The 19311-nt window shown below is 46.2% G+C and overlaps 1 protein-coding gene across 3 annotated transcripts in view; it reads right to left on the bottom strand.

Moving 5' to 3' along the window:
* BSDC1 (BSD domain containing 1) overlaps positions 1-18459 on the bottom strand; it is a 37658-nt gene extending 19199 nt beyond the window's left edge. Inside the window, exons 1-3 of one of the 3 annotated variants that reach the window (XM_063954283.1) lie at positions 18415-18459; positions 11154-11214; positions 5596-5712 (exon numbers count right to left, since the gene is read on the bottom strand). In XM_063954283.1, the coding sequence (XP_063810353.1) occupies positions 5596-5712; positions 11154-11214; positions 18415-18425 (189 nt within the window). In that variant the 5' untranslated portion in view covers positions 18426-18459. The other 2 variants (XM_063954282.1, XM_063954284.1) reach the window with 2 other exon arrangements.
* Positions 18460-19311: the final 852 nt, after the last annotated feature.

Raw genomic sequence — 19311 nt, 5'->3', positions numbered from 1 at the left:
ATCCTGAAAATTTCGAAGCTGCGCTCCCACCGTACCTGGGCCCCGGTGGGAAGGAAGACCACCATGCCACGGCCTTTTCTGTAGGCTTTGGGTCTTGATGAGCAGCGACTGGCTGCTTGCCGCGACCTCTACCTCGCAAAGGTGTAGCTTTTCCGCGTCCTCTAAAAAGTTGAGTGGAACGAAAGGATCAAAAGGAGGTTCCAGTATAAGAGCATTTAGAAGGTGGTGGAAGGGTTAGAAAGAAGGTAGATTTACCACCCGTAGCTTGTAGAATTAACGTGTCTACTTATTTTCCAAAAAGAATGTTCTGTAAATGGAAGTGCCTCCGCCGTTCTCTTTGACTCCGTGTCTACTTGCCATGACCTCAGCCAAAGGGCTCTTCTGGCTGCAATAGCTGCTGCTGAGATCCTCGAGTTAACTTGTCCGATATCTCAAGCCGCTTCTCTTAAGTATATAGCCGATTCTTTAATGTGTTCTGCTAGGATAACTACGTCTTCTAACGAAACCCTCTCTTGTAAATCTTTAATCAACTTAGTGGCCCAATGCTCCACCGCCTTGTTCACCCCGGAACTGTCACGATCCGGGTTACAGGACACCATTATTTACCTTATAGGTGTCTCCTGAGGCTGGCTCAGCGTTCCAGGGCCAGGTCTCAGTCATGCTGCTGACGTCCTCACTTCATGTCTCCTCTCTACCAGTCTGCAGATGCTGTCATAAGGAACTCTTATTGTCTGGATGGTATTTCTAGCCGCCGCGGCCTCCGCCACCATTGCTGCGCTTCTAGTGCTCGGATGGCTCTGCGTGGCATCTCCTGTCAGTTGCGGCCTCTGCCGCCATCATTTTAATTCAAAGGCACAGGCGGGTCTGCGTGGCGCCTCTCACCCGCTGTGGCCTCTGCCGCCGGCTCAGTGTGTCTGATGCGCGGGTTGGCATCCATTGGCTCCTGCGGCCGCCGCCGCCATTACTGTAAAACCCCAATGTTGTGCTACAAACTAGATTTCCCTCCAAGTGCCAGTATGGGCGCAGCCATGTTGGTCCTAATTACATGACGCTATTTTCACCAATCCACAGGATCGCTGATTAGATGCCTGATTGCCTATCTAATCCCTGCACTGCTGAGGGTATAAAGGGACTGATCCTGAACCAGGAAGTTGTCAGTGCTTCGGTTGTCATTACCAGTGTAACCTGTCTCTGCTCCTGTGGTTGATTATTAAGTTCCAGGTATTCCAGCTCCTGTGTCTTCAAATTCCATCAGAGACCCGCACCAATCACCACCTTTATTTATTTCCAGTTATTTATATAGCGCACACATATTCCGCAGCGCTGTACAGAGAATATTTTGCCCATTCACATCAGTCCCTGCCACAGTGGAGCTTACAATCTATATTCCCTATAATACTGTATGTACACACATTCACGCTAGGGTTAATTTTTTTGTTGGGAACCAATTAACCTACCAGTATATTTTTGGATTGTGGGATGAAACCGGAGTACCCGGAGGAAACCCACGCAAGTACGTGGGGAGTATACAAACTCCACACAGTTAGGGCCATGGTGGGAATCGAACCCATGACTTCAGTGCTGTGAGGCAGTAATGCTAACCATTACACCATCCGTACTGCAACTTGCGTTGCAGCCTGACTTCACAGTGACCTTCCTGCTCTCTGCTACTGGCAGTGCTCTAAAACACCGGCTTCCAGCGTCTGGCTCCCAGCGGTGTTCAGCTTCACAGTACTATCGATGTTCCGCCATCGGTTTCCTTGATACCATCGGTGCTCAGTCATCTATTCTTCAATATCACCGATCCCTAGAGTCACCAGTGTCATTCAACTCTCCTCCTGTTAACACTGGTTCATCTGCACTTCTTCAGCAGTTCTCCATCACCGGTTCCATCCGGCAAACCCGGCAGTCTACTCTACAGTACATTCAGCCTCTGTATAACCTCTGCTGACCAGTTCATATCTCCATCTCATTATTTCAGCATACAGGTGTTGGTGAAAGGACTTTCCATCTCCTAATCTCCTAAACCCTCAAGCTACTCTTGTTGTGGATACCACACCTAAGGACATTTCACCTATTGCTGCATCCAGTGGAACTGTGTACTGTTTTTAATCATTTCTCATATTCTACTATAGATACTGCCATGTACCATCTGAACTGTGCTGAATAAATATTCATTAATTTTATCCTTGTTGTCACACCTTCGGGCATTGGTGGAACAACTATATCTGCATGTCTAGAAGCCCTATACTGCCGCCCAGGTTTACAAACACACCAGCCTCTACAACTGAGGCCACTCCTGGTCAGCACCAGCCCTCAGTTGTCACAGGAACTCCACAAGGTTGGTCTAAGTACAACTCCAGTGGCCGAATAGATGGACTTCAACATGGTGTCCATCTTCCTGGCAGAAGGGTCTTTCAAAGAAGTTGCTCCCGGAACAGGTAATGCAGTTTTCTTTGACAAACTGGAAAGAGAAGAGTCCACTCGAGGTGACTTCTCCCATTTATCCGTCATAGCCGATGGAAACGGATAAATACTAAGGAATCCTTTGGGCATCTGAAATCGCTTGTCCGGGTTTTTCCAAGCCTCCGTCAACTGATCATCCAACTTCTTTGAAAAAGGATACTTGACTGAAGAACAGTGTTTTATGCCAAATAATGCAGTATCTGGCGACTCTGGTTTTGTAGTCTCGGAAATGTTCAAAACTTGTCATATAGCTAAAATAAGAGGTTCAACCCCATGAGAAGGTTCTGGTAGACCTTCGTCATCTGCTTCTGTAATTTCGCCCAACTCGCGATCGTCCTCCTCAGCTTCGTCCCCCGACAGAAGTCATTCTCCGCATTCATCGGACTGAAGAATTAAGGGTACTGGATGTTTCTTAGCCTTGGACACTGTCTGCGGCTGTTTACCGGATGAGTCCAAGCATTTTGTGAGACCTTCTACCGACCTGGCTAATCCTGACACCCAAGGTGGTTCTGTACCAATAGAAGGTACATCACTTTGAGAAATCTCCCTAACCGTCTCATGAGTTTTCCGTAAAGCAGCCACCTCAGTATGTAATTGTGAGATGGTTCCTGTTAGAACTGCCACCAGGGGGGAAAATTAGCGTCTTGGGACAGGTTAACTAACGTAACCTCCAAAGCACATGCCTCACACAGGAATTAGGTGGCCACACCTGCTTTTCTGTTATACTTTGCATAGACTAACAATTTTTGGTACGCCTCATTCGCTGGTCCCTTGCCTGTAATTGTAAAGAGGCATACAATTTTCCACCAGTACTCTCAATAAAATATATATATATATATATATATATATATATATATATATATATATATATATATATATATATATATATATATATAGAGAGAGAGAGAGAGAGAGAGAGAGAGAGAGAGAGAGAGAGAGAGAGAGAGAGAGAGAGAGAGAGAGAGAGAGAGAGAGAGAGATAGATATAGATAGATATAGATAGATATAGATAGAGAGAGAGAGGAGTCGGAATGATAGAGGGCGGAATTTGACTGACTCCCCTATAATAAATCCCCTCAGCCACCAGCCTGCAGTTTGTGCAGGCTTTTACGTTTCTGGCAGTCTGTAGCAATGTGCACCTGTCTCTGCTCTACAATGTAGATTCCAGAGGAGAAAGAAACAATTGTTGCCATTAATGAGCTACCTAGCTGAGGAAGGAGTTTGACTGACAGGTTGAAAACCCGCCAACTCTGCGCCCATCCACTATGCAGAGGCACCCATCTCACCAGGTCCCCATCATTTTGAGTGGGTGCCCCAATTAAACAATAAGCTCATGTCCTCCTCCCCCTCTAGAGACTTTAGCCTTACTGCACTGGAGTGCTGAATTATCTCTCCAGTCCCAGATTAAGTTTGCGTTTAATGCTGATAAACACTGCCGCGCTGTGCAATGTCAGCACGGCAGTGCAGGGAGATGGCTACTACATACATGATACCTGTGCTGTGTGGGACGCGGCCGCTCCACAATGTACAGAGGAACCACTCATTTTCCCACACGCCGCTGCGCCGTGTCACGGACCAGACACAGCGCGGCAGTGCAGTGGAAGGCCCGCCACTATCACGGCCAGTGTGACTGGGCAGAGGATGGGGTGGAGGCCAGCCGCTTTGCCTACAAGGAGGCTTACTCACCAAACCGGAGCCTCAGGATATGGCTGTGTTGGGAGGAACAGTGCTTCTCGGGTTAAGCACTGTTCTCCTGTGCAGCTTGCTGCTGGTGTGTGACCCGGACCCCACTTCTCTGTATAAGTGGCGAAGGGTTCCTGAGGATAAGGGAACTAAGTCCCAAGAAAGAAGAAAAAAAAATAAAAAAATAAAGTAAAGTAATATAACTGAGCAGAAGCTCAGTCAGCAGTGACCGATTCCCTCGGCACAAATTCAAAACTGAGGGATGATGGGGGATGGGAAGCCTGTTCACTTCTTAGATTATTTAAAGTGCCAGCTTCCTGTAAGCCACCATCATCACTCCACAGTCTTGAAGTTGTGCCAGTGTTCCTTAGTGGGCGACAGAAAAAATAAGTAGTTTAAGATCTGGTCCAAATAGGCAGATTCTCCCTATTCAACCAAGAGGACACAACCCAGCATACCTGATGGGACATAATATGGTATCTGCATTTAGATGGGATGAGTATGTATAAACTGTGGTTGCTCTATACCTCGGTGGCTTATTGGAGGGGACCTGCAGTTTACAGCCAGTCATGCACTAGTATTGTATTTTCAATCTTTGGTAATGTCCATTTTATTTCCCTTTTTTTTCTTTTTGCTCTCTGTACCGTGACATCATGATGTATATTCCAACATTCTATATACATATAACTGCTCTGTGTTAAACCGAGACCACAAACAAACTGTTTTATTGGGAAATTTGTTTACCTTTCTTTTATTATTACTTTTAAGTACTATCTCAAAAAATAAAAAAATTACTGAATTTCGAAAATATATGATATATTCTTATGAATATAAAATAAAGAATAGTATCTATCTATCTATCTATCTATCATATAATGCCCTAGCTGTCCTGAATATGTCATGCACAGTGGAGGTTGAGGTGTGCATAACTCCCAGTGCTTAGCACTGCAACGTCAGGACAGCCTGGACAGACCAGTCAAAGTGGATCCTGAGCATGAATGCACCAGGAACGGGTAAGGTAAGTAAAGCGGGAAGGAGGCGGGATGTTAGCGGGGAAGGACGGGACCATAACGGAGAGAGGGTAGGAGGAGGACAGATGAGTTCAATTTATTAGTCTTTCAACAGACTGATCTTTCAGTATTAGCGACTATTTCACATGCATGCATATTACAGAGATTCTTATCACTCTATACTGTAAAGCAGGGTACACACTAGATAATATATTGTCGATTTGTCGTTTTGAGCCGAACTGGAACAACAAATCATCCACATAAGCTGGTGTATATGCACCATTGCGCGCTCGTGTGCATCGTTCCCTGTATATCTGTAATAACCGCATGCTCCTGGATGTGGCCACTGTACGATATATTGCGCAACGCAGTGTGCAGTCGGCCACGATCCAGTATAGTAGTGTGTACCCAGCTTTAGATAGCTATTCATACTCACCGCCAGTTTCTCCTTGACAACAGTAGCTGTGGCTGCAATAGTGCAAGCTGTGTCATGCTGCACAACTCTGGAAAATTCCGTTAGGTCTCTCTTCATAAACTCCAAAGCTTCTGCAGACTGAACAGACAACATATATAAGGTTAGAACTAAAATTGTGATTCTGAGATGATAGGCAATTTACTTGGTGAGAACCACTGCCCAACCCGATCTCTGTGTGTGAGTGTGGCTAGTGTTACTCAGTAGCAGGATACTAGTATTAAGCAACATTACTGTAATTTAGACTTGATAACAATTATTATTGTTTTACATGATCTGACAATTGTGACTGTTTAGTTGTATGATGGTGCCAGGGGAAGAACGAGCCTGCTATTATAATCCTGCCTACATGCGTGTTCTATGGATGGCATTTCAACCTGCTCTTCCTATCCATCTGGTTGCTGGTCAGGTCCAGGGAAGATCTGGTGGGATCAACTGGCACACATCTGCCATGGCCGTCTGGTTATGCAAGTGGACAGGACAAAATAGACTCAAGGGGTTAATATTACAAAATGATCATTCAAAATGACATTGCCTCCTTTCAACATTTTGAGCCGTCAAATAAGGGGATACTCAACGCTTAAAACACATAAAAAACTCTTATGATAGAACTAAGGAACAGGTGTTTTATTACACGCAACAACAACAACAACAACAACAACAACAAAAAAGATTAAAAAAAACCATAAGGGTAAATTATACCCGCAAAATAACGCTTCCTGCTTCGCCTCTCTTTAAACAGGAAGCAGCAGCGTTGAGATGGAAGAACATACCCCCCCCCCCCCAGCGATCGCTGCCAGACCCCCACAGCACATCAGCCTAGTGCTGATGCGCATTGTGTCTCCCAAGACCGTCTCACTGGACATGCACGAGAGCTCGCTGTTATCGCAAGATCTCCCATGTAGCCAGGAGCCAGCACAGCCGTGGACAGCTCTGACCCTGCTGTGGTGTATGGGCAACGACACCTGCAGTTGATGAAATTGATCGCTGCAGAAGTCGGAACAGTCAGTGCCACTGACTGGTCTTACGTTGCCCTGTATATTGGCATGCTATCTAAAAGATAGCAGCGCCGATAATGACATTACGCACACCGCCAGTGCCATACATTCGGGAGGAGCGGTATAGCGCACATAACTGGACTCCCAGAATCATCAGCTGGGAGTGCAGCAAGGGAGCGCTGCAACCGCAGACCCCCATCCCTGGCCGGGACTACCAGAATCATCAGCAGGGAGACCGGCTGGGAGTGGGCAAGGAAAAGCTGAACTTGATCAATGTCATATTTCTGCACCCCCATACTGGGTATGGGGAGAGTGGAAATGAACGCAGCAGGACTGTAACCAGGACATATCAGTGATAACTCCTGTATTACAAGGTAGATTAATGGGTCTGACAAAATTACATAAATATGTAAAATGGGATTGAAAAATGTTAATTATAGGATGATAACTGGACCTTATAGAAACTATATTTTGACATCACAAGTGCATTGTGTCCTCCTCTTAGGAGAGCTACAAAAATTAGGAGGTATGCCACCTAGTGGCAGTTTTTAATTCCTACATAAACAAGGTAAAGAAAAAAATGGCTGAGAAAAGCTCACCAGCTCCGAGCACTTCAGGGATTTCTGTAAAATATTTTTTACTCAAAGATAGCAGAGCAGGTACAAAAAATACATTCAAGGAAAGTAACGTTTAAGGCACAAATATGGAAGATATTTTGATCAAATACTCAATTTCTTTTTTTCACAGTTGATGTAAAATCATGTGTCCTTTTCAGTGAGAATCATGCAAAATAAAGATCCATACTGCATGCTGGACTTATCCTGGCATATAGGCCTAACCTAAATATTATCTCAAAGTAGCAGCCATATATGCCAGTTTTGACAGCTGATAACATATAATGATGCATATAAGGCTATCTTAACTTATTTAAATTGTAAATGATTTAAATTATTATCATTAGTAGCAGCTGTGGTAGTGGTGGCAGATTGCTCTTATTGTCTCCAGACATCAGGAGCATCTAGCAACACTGTTAGGTACAGAGTAGTATAAGACGCACACGGGAGGGATGGATCTCATGGATCAGTGTGTGGCGATGTACACACACACAGACGCAAAAACAGGAGATGGTACATTCGGGTGTTCTTTCACTTTCTTGAGGTGACTGGTGTAAACGGATTGCTGCTGTATCGAATGTCTGGATTCAGTGGTAAGAATAGGTTGGATTTCAAAGCATCCATTGCTCAAGAATTGATAAACACTGGCTCTATGAAGCAACTCTGAAGAGGAAGACCAAGTGAGACACCACCTCCACTGAAGTACAGGGCCGTGCCAAAGGCACACCCTGAAATCAGGTTCACTGAACAAAGCTTCCAAATGCAAATCATGCTAACAGATGCTGTGATGTTACTTGTACACGTCAACAATCTGCATGTCTTTGGGGCCCATTTACCAATGATCGCATTTGCAATGCAATCCTGTGTGCGTAAAAAATAAAATGACAACATTCAACAACTCAGTAATTAAGATTGTAGTATATTTCCAGATTTGCGTCGTCACATTGTCATTACAGTGGTTAAGAGCGGTCTTCATTCCCCTCCATTCGCCACAAACTCTATGACAGACATTATCGTCTTTCCTCCCTAATACAGACACGCACATTCAGCCTATACCAGATAAGACTTTCACAATTGTGTAGATCACCGGATGCCAAAACACTTTGTCAACGGGACAACTGGCTTTTGGAGGATCTGCTCCGGCTATGCCACATTTATAAGTTACAATACCTATTGTTTTTTTTGCCTTGACAAATGACGATAACTGGCATACATTACCAGGGCTTTTTCCTGAGCACTGAAAAATTTTACTCATATTTAGGGCCTAAGGGGGTATTCAATTAGAGCCCTTTTTTGCCACACATTTATCACTATTTTGTATGGCGAATGGGGATTTGTCCTATTCAATAGCAAGCCCGTTCTTTCGACTAGGCAAAAGTTTCGGCAGGTGCAAAAAACATGTGCCTCCGCGAATACACATTTTTGCACCTGCACTGGTGAAAATGCCAGCAGTTTTTGCAGATTTTGAGGCATTTTTCGCTAATGCCTTTTCGCAAATCAAAAAATAAATAAAAAAAAAGTGAAAAGGCATTGGCGAAAATGCCTTAAAAACAGGCCCGCAATTGAATACGCAGGGGTGTGAATTTAATAGCTCCCAAACTATTGGAGCTAACTGAATACCGTCCTTAGTCCTCTTCCTGCAGACAAACCTCCAGAGCATAATAATAGCTATTGCAAAGGTCTAAAGATGATTTCAAAACAACAAAAGAAGAACAAGCCAACAACAGAAATAATTAAGGTTGGAAGCAAAATTAACTATATAAGAAAAGGATTTAAAGAAGAGTAAAAAAAACCACCAACTTTTCTATTGTGTGTTATTCCGGGGAACATATGGATTTTGCAAAACTTAGAAAAAGTGTGTGGCCAATGCCTTGCACAGCTGGGGGAACATCTGAAGAGGATTTAATTGAATCCAGCATTAAATAGCTGTTAAGACCAGTACTCACTGGCCGATGTGGGAGAGATGTGTGCTGAGCGAACCGCTCAGCACACATCTCTCCCCCCCCCCATTCAGCACAGCGTGATGTGTGCTGAGCGTGCGGGGGGGAGATGGGGGGGCGCTCATTTCACCCAAGCGACCAGGCCAATCTAGCACCAGCGATAGCGATGCGCTATCGCTGTGGGGGCTACACAGGGAGCGATCATGCTTAAAATCTAAGTAATCTAGTCAGATTGCTTAGATTTTAAGCAGCGATCGCTCCGTGAATACCCCCCTTTAAAAGTGCTGTTCTACTTTACAAGGTCCCAAAGGAAAGACAAAAAAAAAGACTGACTGCTACAGGCAAAGCGTATGTGTTCAAAACGAAGAATTAGAGCACTGAGGGAAAAATCCCAGAACACGAAAATCAACCAATTAAAAGAGAAACAGCCAATCTCCAAAAATAGAATAAACCGCAAAGTAGACCAATTCCTCTGAATCTTAGAGCTCCCGTACTACAGCAGTGCCTTGCCTTGGGAAAGTCAAATTTCATTTCTAAAGAATTTAACTGTAGTGACCATACTGATATGACCTCCTACATCCTTGCTGCAGTCAGGTTAAACAGTCGACTCGGTGGGGCTGAGCGTCTTTACATGCAACTTTTTCCTTTAGAATGCTTCTTATTTGCATTTCTATGCAAATAGGATGGATAAGTAGCTTTTGCTGATTAAAATGATAGGTTTCCAGGAAAACACTAACATACTGTAGCATTTTGTATGCAGATACAGCCGCAGTTACACACAGAATATAGGCATCCCACACATTTTAATCAGAGTATGCTTGTGCGTCCTATTCGCATATCACAGCAGAAAAGACATCCAGCGTTAGCTGACCTGCCAGCTCACTCACACCAGGCATGTCGCGGTGCATAGCGTATTGAGGCTAGATGTATGAGGACACATCTTTACATTAATTATGTTCAGTAAAAATTGTCAGATAATTCATGAATATTGCAACTTCTGGCAGAAATTCTTCAACTTTTCTCAATGTTACTTCAATTTTGCCTAATTCTCTCTACCCTTTAGTGTAGAATTCTAGCTCTGTCCGTACGGTCAACATAAACAGAAGCCACAGGTCCAACCTCACAGTCCCCAGTTGACATACTGTATATACAGTGCTCTGTCCTCCCAGACATCCCTAGATCACTCATGTTATAGCAAAAACGTCACTCTGATGTGTGGTATCCGGACTCCAGGTCTACACCACTTAGGTCGACACCTGAAAAAGGTTGACATGGAAAAAGGTTGACATGAGGTTTTTCACATTTTTTTGAACTTTTTCATACTTTACGATCCACGTAAACTACAATTGGGAACGGTAACCTGTGCCGAGCGCGGCGGTAGCTGAGCGAGGCACCTTGCCCGAAGCATGGCAAGCGAAGCGAGCCATGCGAGGGGACACGGTGCACTAATTGGGGTTCCCGGTCACTGTACGGAAAAAACAACACCAAAAAAAAAAAAAAAAACACATTAAAAACTCATTTCAACCTTTTTCCATGTTGACCTTGTTCATGATGACCTTTTGTCCATGTCGACCTATTTCAGGTGTCGATCCCTAAGTCCCAGACCCCTGATGTGTAGTGTCTGGAACAATAAGTAATACAGGAATATGCCTACAAATATTCTAATTGTTTTACATGGTTATTATAGCAAATAAATACAGGCAGATGCTGTGAATCTGTTTACCAGCCTTATACTGTGGGAAAATAATGGTTAAGTGAATGCTTGCCAGAGATTCCCACACAAATTATCTCTTGCACATTTGCTATTGGGATTTTGAATAATGGATTTTAGGTATGGCTTCATGTATTTCTGGACTTACAAGCAGGTGTTTTTGGTCATATGAACTCAAGGACATGAGACTACTATTTGCTGTATGTGACAATGTCATTGCAAGGACCAGAACTATTCAATGAGTACAACTACTACATACCTTGTCCCGTACATTGTTGTAACTTTGCTGTAACCAACTTCTCCACCATCCCCCATCCTCCCTGCCAAGCAAAAAAAAAATAAGATTTTACTTACCGATAAATCTATTTCTCGGAGTCCGTAGTGGATGCTGGGGTTCCTGAAAGGACCATGGGGAATAGCGGCTCCGCAGGAGACAGGGCACAAAAAGTAAAGCTTTTCCAGATCAGGTGGTGTGCACTGGCTCCTCCCCCTATGACCCTCCTCCAGACTCCAGTTAGGTACTGTGCCCGGACGAGCGTACACAATAAGGGAGGATTTTGAATCCCGGGTAAGACTCATACCAGCCACACCAATCACACCGTACAACTTGTGATCTAAACCCAGTTAACAGTATGATAACAGCGGAGCCTCTGAAAGATGGCTTCCTTCAACAATAACCCGAATTAGTTAACAATAACTATGTACAATTACTGCAGATAATCCGCACTTGGGATGGGCGCCCAGCATCCACTACGGACTCCGAGAAATAGATTTATCGGTAAGTAAAATCTTATTTTCTCTATCGTCCTAGTGGATGCTGGGGTTCCTGAAAGGACCATGGGGATTATACCAAAGCTCCCAAACGGGCGGGAGAGTGCGGATGACTCTGCAGCACCGAATGAGAGAACTCCAGGTCCTCCTTAGCCAGAGTATCAAATTTGTAAAATTTTACAAACGTGTTCTCCCCTGACCACGTAGCTGCTCGGCAAAGTTGTAATGCCGAGACCCCTCGGGCAGCCGCCCAAGATGAGCCCACCTTCCTTGTGGAGTGGGCCTTTACAGATTTAGGCTGTGGCAGGCCTGCCACAGAATGTGCAAGTTGGATTGTGCTACAGATCCAACGAGCAATCGTCTGCTTAGACGCAGGAGCACCCATCTTGTTGGGTGCATACAATATAAACAACGAGTCAGATTTTCTGACTCCAGCTGTCCTTGCAATATATATTTTTAATGCTCTGACAACGTCCAGTAACTTGGAGTCCTCCAAGTCACTTGTAGCCGCAGGCACTACAATAGGCTGGTTCAGATGAAATGCTGACACCACCTTAGGGAGAAAATGCGGACGAGTCCGCAGTTCTGCCCTGTCCGAATGGAAAATCAGATATGGGCTTTTGTAAGATAAAGCTGCCAGTTCTGACACTCTCCTGGCCGAAGCCAGGGCTAGAAGCATGGTCACTTTCCATGTGAGATATTTCAAATCCACCTTCTTTAGTGGTTCAAACCAATGAGATTTTAGAAAGTCCAAAACCACATTGAGATCCCACGGTGCCACTGGAGGCACCACAGGAGGCTGTATATGTAGCACTCCCTTAACAAAGGTCTGGACTTCAGGGACTGAAGCCAATTCTTTTTGAAAGAAAATCGACAGGGCCGAAATTTGAACCTTAATAGATCCCAATTTGAGACCCATAGACAATCCTGATTGCAGGAAATGTAGGAATCGACCCAGTTGAAATTCCTCCGTCGGAGCACTCCGATCTTCGCACCACGCAACATATTTTCGCCAAATTCGGTGATAATGTTGCACGGTTACTTCCTTCCTTGCTTTAATCAAAGTAGGAATGACTTCTTCCGGCATGCCTTTTTCCTTTAGGATCCGGCGTTCAACCGCCATGCCGTCAAACGCAGCCGCGGTAAGTCTTGAAACAGACAGGGACCCTGCTGAAGCAAGTCCCTCCTTAGAGGTAGAGGCCACGGATCTTCCGTGATCATCTCTTGAAGTTCCGGGTACCAAGTCCTTCTTGGCCAATCCGGAACCACTAGTATCGTCCTTACGCCTCTTTGCCGTATAATTCTCAATACTTTTGGTATGAGAGGCAGAGGAGGAAACACATACACCGACTGGTACACCCAAGGCGTTACCAGCGCGTCCACAGCTATTGCCTGCGGATCTCTTGACCTGGCGCAATACCTGTCCAGTTTTTTGTTGAGGCGAGACGCCATCATGTCCACCATTGGTCTTTCCCAACGGGTTACCAGCAAGTGGAAGACTTCTGGATGAAGTCCCCACTCTCCCGGGTGAAGATCGTGTCTGCTGAGGAAGTCTGCTTCCCAGTTGTCCACTCCCGGGATGAACACTGCTGACAGTGCTATCACATGATTCTCTGCCCAGCGAAGAATCCTTGCAGCTTCTGCCATTGCACTCCTGCTTCTTGTGCCGCCCTGTCTGTTCACATGGGCGACTGCCGTGATGTTGTCCGACTGGATCAACACCGGTTTTCCCTGAAGCAGAGGTTCTGCCTGGCTTAGAGCATTGTATATTGCTCTTAGTTCCAGAATGTTTATGTGAAGAGACGTTTCCAGGCTCGTCCATACTCCCTGGAAGTTTCTTCCTTGTGTGACTGCTCCCCAGCCTCTCAGGCTGGCGTCCGTGGTCACCAGGATCCAATCCTGTATGCCGAATCTGCGGCCCTCCAATAGATGAGCACTCTGCAACCACCACAGAAGAGACACCCTTGTCCTTGGAGACAGGGTTATCCGCAGGTGCATCTGAAGATGCGACCCTGACCATTTGTCCAACAGATCCCTTTGGAAAATTCTTGCGTGGAATCTGCCGAATGGAATTGCTTCGTAAGAAGCCACCATTTTTCCCAGGACTCTTGTGCATTGATGTACAGACACCTTTCCTGGTTTTAGGAGGTTCCTGACAAGCTCGGATAACTCCTTGGCTTTTTCCTCCGGGAGAAAAACCTTTTTCTGAACCGTGTCCAGAATCATCCCTAGGAACAGCAGACGAGTTGTCGGCATTAACTGGGATTTTGGAATATTCAGAATCCACCCGTGCTGTTTTAGCACTTCTTGAGACAGTGCTAATCCCATCTCTAGCTGTTCTCTGGACCTTGCCCTTATTAGGAGATCGTCCAAGTATGGGATAATTAATATGCCTTTTCTTCGAAGAAGAATCATCATCTCGGCCATTACCTTTGTAAAGACCCGAGGTGCCGTGGACAATCCGAACGGCAGCGTCTGAAACTGATAGTGACAGTTTTGTACAACGAACCTGAGGTACCCCTGGTGTGAGGGGTAAATTGGAACGTGGAGATACGCATCCTTGATGTCCAAGGATACCATAAAGTCCCCCTCTTCCAGGTTCGCTATCACTGCTCTGAGTGACTCCATCTTGAACTTGAACTTCTTTATGTACAGGTTCAAGGACTTCAGATTTAGAATAGGCCTTACCGAGCCATCCGGCTTCGGTACCACAAAGAGTGGAATAATACCCCTTCCCTTGTTGTAGAAGAGGTACCTTGACTATCACCTGCTGAGAGTACAGCTTGTGAATGGCTTCCAAAACCGTCTCCCTTTCGGAGGGGGACGTTGGTAAAGCAGACTTCAGGAAACGGCGAGGTGGATCTGTCTCTAATTCCAACCTGTACCCCTGAGATATTATCTGCAGGATCCAGGGATCTACCTGCGAGTGAGCCCACTGCGCGCTGTAATTTTTGAGACGACCACCCACCGTCCCCGAGTCCGCTTGAGAAGCCCCAGCGTCATGCTGAGGCTTTTGTAGAAGCCGGGGAAGGCTTCTGTTCCTGGGAAGGAGCTGCCTGTTGCTGTCTCTTCCCTCGACCTCTGCCTCGTGGCAGATATGAATAGCCCTTTGCTCTCTTATTTTTAAAGGAACGAAAGGGCTGCGGTTGAAAAGTCGGTGCCTTTTTCTGTTGGGGAGTGACTTGAGGTAGAAAGGTGGATTTCCCGGCTGTAGCCGTGGCCACCAAATCTGATAGACCGACTCCAAATAACTCCTCCCCTTTATACGGCAAAACTTCCATATGTCGTTTTGAATCCGCATCGCCTGTCCACTGTCGCGTCCATAAAGCTCTTCTGGCCGAAATGGACATAGCACTTACCCGTGATGCCAGTGTGCAGATATCCCTCTGTGCATCACGCATATAAAGAAATGCATCCTTTATTTGTTCTAACGACAGTAAAATATTGTCCCTGTCCAGGGTATCAATATTTTCAATCAGGGACTCTGACCAAACTACCCCAGCACTGCACATCCAGGCAGTCGCTATAGCTGGTCGTAGTATAACACCTGCATGTGTGTATATACTTTTTTGGATATTTTCCATCCTCCTATCTGATGGATCTTTAAGTGCGGCCGTCTCAGGAGAGGGTAACGCCACTTGTTTAGATAAGCGTGTTAGCGCCTTGTCCACCCTAGGAGGTGTTTCCCAGCGCTCCCTAACCTCTGGCGGGAAAGGGTATAATGCCAATAATTTCTTTGAAATTATCAGCTTTTTATCAGGGGCAACCCACGCTTCATTACACACGTCATTTAATTCTTCTGATTCAGGAAAAACTATAGGTAGTTTTTTCACACCCCACATAATACCCTGTTTAGTGGTACCTGTAGTATCAGCTAAATGTAACGCCTCCTTCATTGCCAAAATCATATAACGTGTGGCCCTACTGGAAAATACGGTTGATTCGTCACCGTCACCACTGGAGTCAGTGCCTGTGTCTGGGTCTGTGTCGACCGACTGAGGCAAAGGGCGTTTCACAGCCCCTGACGGTGTTTGAGTCGCCTGGACAGGCACTAATTGATTGTCCGGCCGTCTCATGTCGTCAAACGACTGCTTTAGCGTGTTGACACTATCCCGTAGTTCCATAAATAAAGGCATCCATTCTGGTGTCGACTCCCTAGGGGGTGACATCCTCATATTTGGCAATTGCTCCGCCTCCACACCAATATCGTCCTCATACATGTCGACACACACGTACCGACACACAGCAGACACACAGGGAATGCTCCTAACGAAGACAGGACCCACTAGCCCTTTGGGGAGACAGAGGGAGAGTTTGCCAGCACACACCAAAAGCGCTATATATAACAGGGATAGCCTTATAATAAGTGCTCCCTTATAGCTGCTTTATATATATCAAAGTATCGCCATAAATTTGCCCCCCCTCTCTGTTTTACCCTGTTTCTGTAGTGCAGTGCAGGGGAGAGACCTGGGAGCCGTCCTGACCAGCGAAGCTGTGAGAGGAAATGGCGCCGTGTGCTGAGGAGATAGGCCCCGCCCCTTTTCCGGCGGGCTCGTCTCCCGCTATTTAGTGAATCCAGGCAGGGGTTAAATATCTCCATATAGCCTCTGGGGGCTATATGTGAGGTATTTTTAGCCTTTATATAGGTTACATTTGCCTCCCAGGGCGCCCCCCCCCAGCGCCCTGCACCCTCAGTGACTGCGTGTGAAGTGTGCTGAGAGGAAAATGGCGCACAGCTGCAGTGCTGTGCGCTACCTTTAGAAGACTGCAGGAGTCTTCAGCCGCCGATTCTGGACCTCTTCTGACTTCAGCATCTGCAAGGGGGCCGGCGGCGCGGCTCCGGTGACCATCCAGGCTGTACCTGTGATCGTCCCTCTGGAGCTGATGTCCAGTAGCCAAGAAGCCAATCCATCCTGCACGCAGGTGAGTTCACTTCTTCTCCCCTCAGTCCCTCGTTGCAGTGATCCTGTTGCCAGCAGGACTCACTGTAAAATAAAAAACTTAAGCTAAACTTTTTCTAAGCAGCTCTTTAGGAGAGCCACCTAGATTGCACCCTTCTCGGCCGGGCACAAAAATCTAACTGGAGTCTGGAGGAGGGTCATAGGGGGAGGAGCCAGTGCACACCACCTGATCTGGAAAAGCTTTACTTTTTGTGCCCTGTCTCCTGCGGAGCCGCTATTCCCCATGGTCCTTTCAGGAACCCCAGCATCCACTAGGACGATAGAGAAAGAACACAAACACAATTTCAGAAAAAAACACAACAGCATGAAAATAATAGGCAAATAAATGTAAACTTATGCAGTAGACAGCGCAATGTATTGTTGCCCGCCACATTTAAAATGCATGCTGTCGTTCCCTGGGTCGTCCCATTGGGAATGCTTCACCGCCGACAAGACAACCCAGGGAATGACCAGCGGGATTGCACATTGGGGCTAAATGACTCACTTGCAGAACTCACAGGTACGAGCAAGCTGCCCGTCACAGAAGGCAGGAAGTTTCTATGCAACCATGGAGATCCCTTGCCTTTTCCCTTACACCTGTGTTTACAGTCACTGCCCCAAACGGTCAATTACTGACAGTCCGATTCTCGACTGTATCCTGTGTCACAGATACTGTTAGTGCACCTGCAGAATGGGTCTTGTGCATGCGCAAAGTACCAATAATTAGTACTTGAGCATCAGGACAACGCCAACCACATCCAAATCAGACCTGCTGAGCAACGTGGCTAATATATTGTTCAATTAATCGCCTAATGTGTACCTAGCTTATGTTTTAAAAGGGGTATAATGAACATACCAAATATCACAATTTTAAAAGGTTTAAGGGTTGGTACACACAAGAACAATGTCCTGGTGGTCTGGCCAAATTCCCTTCAGCCCGGACCATTCCAGACTGGCCATACACACTACACGATGTAATGAATGACAGAACAGAACCTCGTTCCATCCTTCATTACACTGCACAGCCCCACATATGATATTGTCTGATTGGCCATGCAGCACGACCGACCAGATGACATCACTTGCGACCCGTGGGAGCACACAATTGTGTGTACACACTAGACAATTTGACGTTCCAATGCAGCAAATCTTACCTGTAGTGTTCCACTGTGTACCCACACTAAGTTAGTCATTGCAGTTGTAGGCACATTTGCGTCTATTTGCTTTTGCAAATTATAGACAAAAACAGTAGTAGATAAAATGCATGGTATAAAACTATATGCCCGAAGCTGAAAGCAAATAATTACAGCGTTTAATAAGCCTGCCAGTCCCGGGCACGTATAATACAGGACAGGGAGGCTGGCCACACCAGCAGCACAAGCAATCTGTATGTATATACAGGTCACAGATCAGAGTGTTGATGGCCATTACAGATCACACTGCAACGCAGATCGTCTGTAGGGGAGCCAAACAGGTCCCATCTGCTGCCAGGTGGAGACAGTGCCGGGGTTTGGCAACTCTCTCTCTCTATGGGATCCTTCAGTGCTGACAGCGTGCAGCAGTCCATGGCACGGACATACGAGGAGCGGCACTTAACTCTGGCACGGTGTAGAGCCGGGCAGCAGTGTCACTGTGCGGCATATGGGGCACACCGGTGTGCTCCAGTGGAAGATGCAGCTGCCCATGCCGGGGACAGCGCGGCCAGTGCGCTGGGGGACGGGGGGGTTTCGTGTTTCCAGCCCAGTAGAAAGTTCCCCGGGTGTTATTTATCTATTTTTGCAACCTCGGACCCTGGAGCCCCACTCTCACCCTTCCGCCATGATGGCTCCGTGACATCACCAATATTTACTGACCTTTGATCCCGCACATTTCCGGCGATGACGCCAGAGCGGAAGTGTGCGGGCAGCTGCGTGCTGGTACCACTGTCTCTGACGTAAACACTTATAACTGAGCGCTGCAGCAGGATGGGGCCAGGGCTTTATGATCTGTGCTACGGCGCTGCTGGGTTGGCTCAGGCCGGCTCGCTACAAGCTGCTCGTCGCTCTTTAGAGATTCGTTTAGGGATGTGCATTTAATCGCAGCTGTCGCCTTTCCACGGCGTAGGCAGCCATCTTGTGGGCTCCACCAGTGTTCATGTGATTCCTGTAATTAACTTTACATGGAGGTGGCTTGGCCTGTGATCGTGAAACTACATAATATATGTGGCTGTATAATGTATCACAGTCAGTGCAATATCTATGCACTGTTATATTATTAAACTAGCAATAAACATTTGGGCAGCATGGCCTGTATGTGTGTGTGCTCCCTAGTTTTGTTTTCCTCCTACACTCTGAAGACACACTGGTAGCATTATTACTGTTCAAAACAGGAGGAACTTGTATAGACGTGGGCGGGTCGACAGGTTTTTTTGGTGTCGTTTTTCTATGTACAGTGACCGGGAACCCCAATTAGTGCACCGTGTCCCTTCAGGTGCCTCGCTCTGCTTCCGATGCACTCGGCACAGGTTACTATTCCCAATCGTAGTCCACGTGGATCGTTAAGTATGAAAACGTAAAAAAAAAAAAATTTTTTTTTTAAAAAGTGAAAAACTCATGTCGACCTGTTGACCTAGACACCCTGTCGACCTAGTTCGTGTTGACCTAGAGACCGGATCCCAATTTGAACAACAGGTTTTGTCATTTTTCAAATGTTTGGGAGCCATTACCA

The sequence above is a fragment of the Pseudophryne corroboree genome, chromosome 2 (assembly GCF_028390025.1).
Source record: "Pseudophryne corroboree isolate aPseCor3 chromosome 2, aPseCor3.hap2, whole genome shotgun sequence".
Taxonomy (NCBI): Eukaryota; Metazoa; Chordata; class Amphibia; order Anura; family Myobatrachidae; genus Pseudophryne; species Pseudophryne corroboree.
This window is presented reverse-complemented; position numbering and strand designations above follow the sequence as displayed.